This window comes from Corylus avellana, chromosome ca1, assembly GCF_901000735.1.
Source record: "Corylus avellana chromosome ca1, CavTom2PMs-1.0".
Taxonomy (NCBI): domain Eukaryota; kingdom Viridiplantae; phylum Streptophyta; class Magnoliopsida; order Fagales; family Betulaceae; genus Corylus; species Corylus avellana.
This window is the reverse complement of record NC_081541.1, coordinates 28449005-28457370: the sequence shown is the minus strand read 5'-3', so window position 1 is coordinate 28457370 and position 8366 is coordinate 28449005. Positions and strand designations below refer to the sequence as shown.

Below are 8366 nucleotides of genomic sequence, written 5' to 3'. Positions count from 1 at the left end.
TATTTAATGAGCACATATAATCTATTTAAATGTATTTCTTTTGTGATTATACTATGTCATGTATATATATGTGAATGGTCCATAGATTGAACTACCCTGGGTTTATTTATGTATCACCACAAAAGATCCACATGGTTTGTAGTATGTATAGTAAGTAATACAATAAGAATCAGCTAGCTAGCTAGGATGCATGGACTAGCATAGCACATATATATACTACAAAAAAAGGGTCCAAATAGTGATGCCTAGAACGCGATGCTTCAGAAACGTCAAAGATAAGGGGTTGCTAAATCTGGAATATGGACGTTTACTGTTCACACAACCCCCCTTTAAAGCGTCGTTAACGACCGCTTTTTTTGTAGCGATATAAGTAGAACACCATTTAATACCAAGTCAATGGTGCATTTATTCACTATAATCATCAGAATCAATCAAAAACTGTTACATTGTCTCTAAGGGCAAGGGGAAAAGTTAAACACACACAAATAAGAAACAGATTAACTCTCTGGTTATTAATTTGAGACGACACAAACATAAAAAGAGAGAGTAGCAAGTAGCTAGGAAGTAACTATCAATACCAACGGAGCATTGGCATGACAAAGAACTTCATCTGTCCAAGGCTGCAATGAATCCCATCGTGTTGCCCGCAAGCAAAGTAGTGAGGCTTCCACTTTTTGAGCACAAACTCGAAGCCTTGCCCGCCTCCTTGTGTCACGTCGGCCAACATCTCCGCTCCGGTTAAGTTGCATGTTACAAAGCTCCGAAGGTTTGGTAGCAAGTATACGCTGTGAGGGATTGTGGTATTCTCTGTTGGTGGATCATACTTGAAAACTGCATGCATGCAACATTAACAATGATCATATATATGTAAATTAATACACGTTAAAGAATATAGATGCATGATGACTAGAAAAATGGGGGGAACGGGAACATGTAAGCAGCTCTCACCTAAAGTATCATTTAGGTAAAAGGGGCCATTTTTGAGAGCCCAATCAGTGTAGCTAAAGTTGAAGTGCCAGCCCTCCGATCCACCAACAATGATCTTGTTGGGGGCTTGTGTATATTTCGGGTACTGATAGGAGCCCGACTGCCAATCCTTGTTGGCCATACAAACTGCCAACGTGGAAGCAGCCACAATCAGGATGAGACACCTTGCAAAACTGAAACCACCCATGTATATGATCTTCTATATATATCACGGTGCAACTTTAAGGAAGATTGAAGTTAAGAGGCTGATGATTCACAACGATAGGCTTATTAAGAGGTATTTATAGAGGGGAGAGGAGAAAGAAAGGCTCGTGCAAAACGGCCAAATTGACCATTTTTCTGGGTTGGTAGGTAAATGTTTGAAAATACAATGCGAAGCTCATTTTTGTGTTCAATTTTCCCAACATTCATAATAAAATGTTGATAAATGGGTTGGTAACAACGGAAATAAAGGGGTCAGCAAAAAATGCTATAATCATTGTCCATTATATATCTTTAGGCCGGAGGTATGAAATTGACCAACACAAACACAAACTCAACGCGCAAGGGATATTTAGAAAGAGTGGGGTATTAACCGAATTAGGTTGACATAATGGTGATACATATAGTTTCATTGCACATTATCATTTGTTTTGTAAAATATTTATAGTAAAATAAATGGGTACGTTTAGAATAAAGAAATGATAAAATATATTATTTCAACCATTTTTCAACCATTTCTAGACAGTGAATGAATAAATTCACTATTAAATTTGTGTGGGACCCATATGAGTTCACGAATCTAATAGTTTGTCTATTAGATTTGTATAAAAATATGGTTGAAAGAATATATATTTGACATTAAGTTGATTTATTTTTTTGAGAAATGATAGAATTTATTCTTTTTTAACCATCTTTTAATTATCTTCATAGTAAATGGATGAATTCACAAATTTAATGGTTAATATATTGAATTTGTTAAAAAAGATGGTTGATAGATGGTTGTGTTGTGTAACATGTCTCTACTTTCCTTGTAAGAATATTTCTCATTGATTTGATTGCCATGTTGTATTTATTAAGGCGAAAAATGATTGGTGTCAATATTTTGCTCATAGTTTTTTTTCATATTATCCTACAAATTTAATAGATCAAACCTTAGATTTGTGGAGCCCACCATTTACTAATGTGAGGTCTACATAAGTTTACAAATCTAATGGTTGAATTATAAGATAATATGAGAAAAATATGGGCAAAATATTGACATCAATAATTTATTAAGGCTTTAATTTTTTTTTTTTTTTTCTTGTATGCTTCTCTTCCTTATTTAGTGTAATTTAGTTTTGTTTTTTTTGTTTTTTCGCCTCTATGTGAATAAAGATCATTGTAATACAGTTTGACATACTTCAATATTCAAATTGTAGCCTTACTTGTTCTTCTCTCTTTCTCTATCTACTTCCGCTATAATTTTCATATTTTATAGTTTATATAAAATACTATATGGTATTAGGGTTGAAAAACTCTAAACAGATAAATATCACAATTTTATACGGAATTAACGGATATTTATCAAAGCAAACAATTACCAAAATATAAACAGTCACACACAAAGATTTTGGTAACGAAGAGGAAACCTTTTAGAAAATATTCTAAAAGTAAAATCTTTCCGAGGCAGCCAAACCCAATAAATCACTATCAAAAGATTATCCAGAGATTACAGACACTAGGAACACTTACAACCCTTTGCAAGGCCTTGATTCTGTAAGATCGACAAGCCTCCAACTTGTCTCCTCGCCCACAATATTTTTCAAAGTGATTCTCCTTTATCGGACCCTTCCGATAGACTTCAATTAAGCACACAATCAAAACTAACAAAAATCCTCTAAGAGGAATCAATTTGGCTCACAACAAAATAATCACTCAAGCACAACCTGACACGAACTCTCTGGGGGTGAAAATTCGTACTTCTCTCTTCTATAATGATGTATATATTCTCCCGACAAGACTCTAGACCTAACCCACTTAAAATCACGTTTTTTGGGCCTAAATCTTACGGGGTGTCCGGACAGGTTAATGTGCTGTTCGGACAGGACTTTACGGAGCAGAAACAGAGTTTTTGGAAATGCGGTCCAGACCCAGGAAAGGCCTGTCCGAACATGACATGCAATGGGTGAAACGTACAACATTCTGGAAATGCTGTCCAATCTTGATCAACAGCTACGATCGATGGGTGTTTGTGGTTCGATTGAACTGAAATTTTGCAAAAACGTTCATAACACATGAATCTACATTATGAACGGTGGAGATTGGATTCTGAGTATTCGATACCAGTGTTTGAGCCCATAAACAATAAAATCTGCATTTTGAAACTGAATTAAGCCAACACAAGAACTAACAAGAGTCATTGTTTTCTTAATGCCTCTGATAAACCTCCATTCTTCAACTATGCAATTTCTCACTTAAACGTTTCTTTGGTGTTTTTCATTGTTACAACAGTACTACACTAAACATTTTGTATGTTGAGGTTCGTTTTTTTTTTTTGCACTTGACAAAAATTTGTTGTTCATCTAATTAATCCAGCCCGCGTCACTTACAATCTATGTCGCTGCCTTCGTGCGCCACACGCACCGCTGTGTCTCCTACATTTGATAAAGCAATTTCTACAATCAGTTTGCTAGCCGTAGATCAGCTTGAGCAAATATGCGATTATGTATAGGACGCCATTAATTAGAAGAGCTTGTGGCAATCTTTTAGGCTATAAGTACTGGTAGAGGAAGGAAAGGTACCGTGTCGTGATCAACACGTGTTGTTTCATACAAAAATATATATCTTTTTTTTTTTTTTTTTTTCTTTTCTTTCTCATGTTCCTTGATATTCTTAATAGAAATGTGTGAAAATTATTGAGGAAGAAAGGACATGGAAATTTGAATAATTTCTATCACTTTGAAGTATGTCTGATTAGCAGGAAATTTGAATCGATGGGCCTTTGGTTTTCAGTGAAGATCTAAAATGAGCACATCTATTTTTTCATGAGTTCTGTTTCTCTTTTGTTCAGTGCTTAGTCCATGTCGATTTGGTTGTGGTTGATTTCTTCTTTTTTTGTTTGTTTGTTTTGTTTTGTTCTCAATCTTTTACGTAGATAAAAAGTGTGATTTAACTCATTGATACCAAAAGATAGTCATAATTGGCAAAAGAAGAAGAAGCAATTGTCACTTTCTTTTTTAATAAAAAAAAAGACATTATTTATCATTAGGGAAGACATAGTCGTCAATGATATGTAGCTTTTATAGTTGTCTGTGATGTACATATTATCAGCAACAACTTTGTATTGTTGTTGCTAATAGAATCATTATCAGTGATAACAATCGATCGTCACTGAAAACTGATAATATATATATAACAAAAACAAGTCGTCTGTCGTGAGACATTTTTAGCGACGATCTGTAATGCTATGAATTTTAGTTATTGCGAATAAGTTTTTAACAACAGTGCAAATGCAACTACATAGTGAGGACTTTTGGATCTATCTTCTGTGTAATGATATGATAAAAAAGTGATCATAACTTTTGCTACAAGTATCAAAATCACTTATACGACCGCACTTCAGAAAGCTTTTTCACTACTTTATGCCTCGCAAGTGCATTTCTGGGTTCAAAATCCACCTTTTTTGCTACCAAAACTTTATTTTAAGTTATTCTCTACCATTTCTAGGAAATAAAGGTTTCTTATGGGGTAGCTAGGGTTATATCATGGATTTTCTATCATTTATTTTCCAAACATCCCTAGTTCTCTACATAACATAATATCTTATTTTTTCTTTTTTCTCAAATTTTCTATTTTCTTCTAACTTAGCAGCGGCAGGCAACAGAACACCAATTAATTAATATATAGCAAGTCACTTGTGCATTTATTCACTCTCATCTGAATCAATCGAAAGCTGTTACATTGTCTCTAATTAAGGGGAAGGAAAAAAAAAACACTCAAAAATAAGAAACAGTGACTAATTTGAGACGACAAACATAAAATAAAAAGAGAGAGTAGCAATTAATTAAGTGTCTCGTGTATTAACTATCTAAACCAACGGGGCATTGGCATCACAAAAAACTTCATTTTTCCAAGGCTGCAATGGATGCCATCGTGCTGCCCGCAAGCAAAGTAGTGCGGCTTCCAGTTTTTTAGAACGAACTCAAAGCCCTGCCCACCTCCTTGTGTCACGTCAGCCAACATCTGCGCTCCTGTTAAATTGCACGTCAAGAAGCTCCGAAGGTTTGGTAGCAAGTAGACGCTGTGAGGAATTGTGGTATTCTCGGTTGGTGGATCGTATTTGAAAACTGCATGCAAAAACAATGTTGTCATCGATCATATAAATACACGTTAATATTATATTTCTCATATATATATATATATATAGATGATCTCTGGCAAAATGGAGGGAACATGCATGTAATAAACTCACCTAAAGTATCATTTAGGTAAAAGGGACCATTTTTCAGTGCCCAATCAGTGTAGCTAAAGTTGAAGTGCCAGCCCTCCGATCCGCCAACAATGATCTTGTTGGGAGAATGTGTATATTTTGGGCGAGGGGACTCTGTGTTGGCCGTACAAGCTGCCAAGATGGAAGCAGCAACAATCAGGATGAGACTCTGAGCAAAAGTGAAACCACCCATGTCTTCTTCTATCAGAGTGAAGAAGTATTAAGACTTAAGAGGTTGATGATTCAAAAAAGGAAAGATTGTAAAATCAGATCGATGTTGGCAATATTGATAGAGATAGGTTGAGAGGTATTTATAGAGGGGAGAGGGAAGAGAGAGAAGAGAAAGAAAGGCTGGTGCAAAACGGCCAAATTGACCTTTTTCTGGATTGGTAGGTAAATGTTTGAAAATGCAATGTGAAGCTCATTTTTCAGTTCCATTTTCCACGAGACCTTTCGTTATTATTATTATTTCGGCTTCTTTTACCTCCTAGATGCTACTTTCCGGCCACGAGGAAGCAGTAGCCAAACACATTTTATATAAATCCTGATAAATGGGTCGTTGCAGGTAACAACGGAAGTTAATTCTTCTTTGAACCAAAAACGTGGTCAGCAAAATATGCTATGATCATTGTCCATTATCTTTCCGAGGTATGAAATTGACCAACACAAAGTCAACGCACATCCCAAATTTACAAACAGTGGGGCTTTACCCGAATTCGATCGACAAACGTACGTGGGTGAGGACTAAGGTAAAGCTAGCTAAGAAAATTGAGTCATGCTATGCCGCTGCCAAAGCGTAGGACAAATATTAAAAAAATAATAATATATATATATTGTTAAATTTTTATGAGTTAATATTTAGTTTTTAATGCCTCAAAACTTATTTTTTGATTTAAAACTAAAACCTAGAGGTGGAAAATTAACCCTTTAGGGATGGTATCACCTAAGAGAGATTCGATTATCTTAAATTTGGTACTAATACCTCAAATTTAGTTTTAATACCTCAAATTTGGATTCTCCTTTAATATCTCTCTTCTTCAAGTTTTTTTTTTTTAAAAAAAAAGTGTCAGATGTCTGACGTTTGACTGCCTCATGGCAGCTGAAAATCTCTATTCAAGAAAACTGGTTATACTTTGGCTGAACCAATGATGACAGTTTCATTGCACATTATCATTTGTGTTTAATTAGTAAAACTACCGTAAAATAAATGGGTTTGATCTTTTTGGCTGTAAAACAAGCTCAACCGTCCGAGTTAGGGTTCCATGTGTCACCATCAAATTTTTTATGGACAAACTAATGGTACATATGAGAGTTATTCAGAATGAGGATTATCTCCAATTCATTTGAACTTAAGAATATACGGTTAATTATATTTGAGAAAAGTAAAAGAATAAGAATACCTCTTAAATAGTGGATCATTTTCAGTTCAAAGTTCCATATGGCACCAGCCACCTTTAGGGTGGTTTGTGGGCCATCCCTAGGGAGATCAGGGGGTGGCTCGCTGCCATCCCCGGCCCATGGGGGTGGCGCGCGGCCACCCTTGGAAACCTCTGGGAGTGGCTCGCTCGCCACCCCCTCTCCCAGAGGCAGCCCTCCCTTTATTTTTTATTTTTTTAATTATTTTTTATGTGTGTTTGGGTGAGAAAGAGAAATTTTGAAGTTTTTGGATGTGTATGGTTGTTATAAAAGCAAATTTTGAGCGCCAATTTTTTTCAAAATTACTTAATGTCATTTGAACAGACACACTGTTCAAACGACACCTTTTCGAACTTGAATAGTAATACTATTCAAACGTTGCATTTCATGTGTGAATAGTGACACGAGAATAGTAACACTATTGAAACGTTGTCTTTCAAAGCGTAAATTAATAGTGACACATGAATTGTAACAATATTCAAACGGCGCTTTTCACGCATGATCTAGTGATTCACGAACAATAACACTTTTGAAACGTTGCATTTCAAAGCGTGAATAGTAACTCTATTCAAACGTCACTACTTGATGAATAATGTTTGAACAATAAAATGACACTAAAACGGTTTTCAAACGTCACTAATTAATTGGGCCTTTTTTTTCATTTTTTTTTTTTTTAGTGCCAGTTTTGTGAAAAAATATGCATATGTTTAAAAATACACTTTGACCTTGAAAAGCAGCTTTTCAAAAGATTGAGATCGAATTTATGGAAAAATGGGCTCACATCACACATAAATTAGCAATCAGTTAGCTTTATTGCTGAGTCATGGACTCGCTTTTCAACTTGTGAAATTGTGAATGTTACAGAAATTGTTGAGGACGTCAAGGAGGATCCCTATGTGAGTCTAGATTTCTACTTGCTTTTGTCCCTAAGGGATAGCTCAATCGACTGAAAATTATGCCTCATGAAGCGGAGGTCACTAGTTCGAATCACACCCCAGCCTTTGTATGGACATGTTAAAAAAAAAAAAAAAAAAAAAGATTTCTACTTGCTTTTCAACACAATTTTACAGATATTGTTGAGGAGGTCGAGGAGGATCCTTATGTGAGCCTAGATTTCTACCCACGGGGTTAGCACAGGAGACCTCAACATTTGATGGGCTTACTTTTATTGATATCATGAGCCATGGTTATGAATGTCGTTTTTGTGGCAATTTAGGGTTTGTACAAAAACAATATAGTCTAGAGTAGAGTTATGTAATGACATTCAATTATAAATAAGATGTTAATTTATTCAGTTTAGAACTCATGTAGAAATGCTTTAATTAAGTTTGTGATTTCAAAGAAAAAAGAAACACATGAAATCTTTTGATGAGAGAATGAAAGAAAAGTAGTTTTGCCACTTGGAATATGAGTGTATTGCAATCTTTGCATTGGCTAATAAAACATAGGGCTAGGGGCCTGGGCCTAGAAGATGAGGTCTCTACTAAGGAAAATAGGGCTAGGGCTACTAGCG

The 8366-nt window shown here is 35.4% G+C and overlaps 2 protein-coding genes across 2 annotated transcripts; both read right to left on the bottom strand.

The window, feature by feature from the left end:
* Nucleotides 1-571: 571 nt before the first annotated feature.
* LOC132169031 (blue copper protein 1b-like) lies at nucleotides 572-1174 on the bottom strand. The gene is made up of 2 exons (XM_059580122.1): nucleotides 949-1174; nucleotides 572-831 (listed from the first exon to the last, which is right to left on the bottom strand). Exons 1-2 carry the CDS (start codon nucleotides 1172-1174, stop codon nucleotides 572-574), a joined length of 486 nt encoding a protein of 161 aa, XP_059436105.1.
* Nucleotides 1175-5031: 3857 nt separating this feature from the next.
* On the bottom strand, nucleotides 5032-5669 carry LOC132162813 (blue copper protein 1a-like). The gene is made up of 2 exons (XM_059573062.1): nucleotides 5420-5669; nucleotides 5032-5294 (listed from the first exon to the last, which is right to left on the bottom strand). Exons 1-2 carry the CDS (start codon nucleotides 5628-5630, stop codon nucleotides 5032-5034), a joined length of 474 nt encoding a protein of 157 aa, XP_059429045.1. The 5' UTR covers nucleotides 5631-5669.
* Between the last annotated feature and the right edge of the window lie 2697 nt (nucleotides 5670-8366).

Bases quoted from the DNA above. Each gene is read 5' to 3' on its own strand.
- LOC132162813 (XM_059573062.1), bottom strand. From the start codon at position 5,630: ATGGGTGGTTTCACTTTTGCTCAGAGTCTCATCCTGATTGTTGCTGCT. The intron at 5,295-5,419 runs GTGAGTTTATTA...TTTTGCATGCAG, and splicing joins TTACCTAAATGATACTTTAG to TTTTCAAATACGATCCACCA.
- LOC132169031 (XM_059580122.1), bottom strand. From the start codon at position 1,174: ATGGGTGGTTTCAGTTTTGCAAGGTGTCTCATCCTGATTGTGGCTGCT. The intron at 832-948 runs GTGAGAGCTGCT...GCATGCATGCAG, and splicing joins TTACCTAAATGATACTTTAG to TTTTCAAGTATGATCCACCA.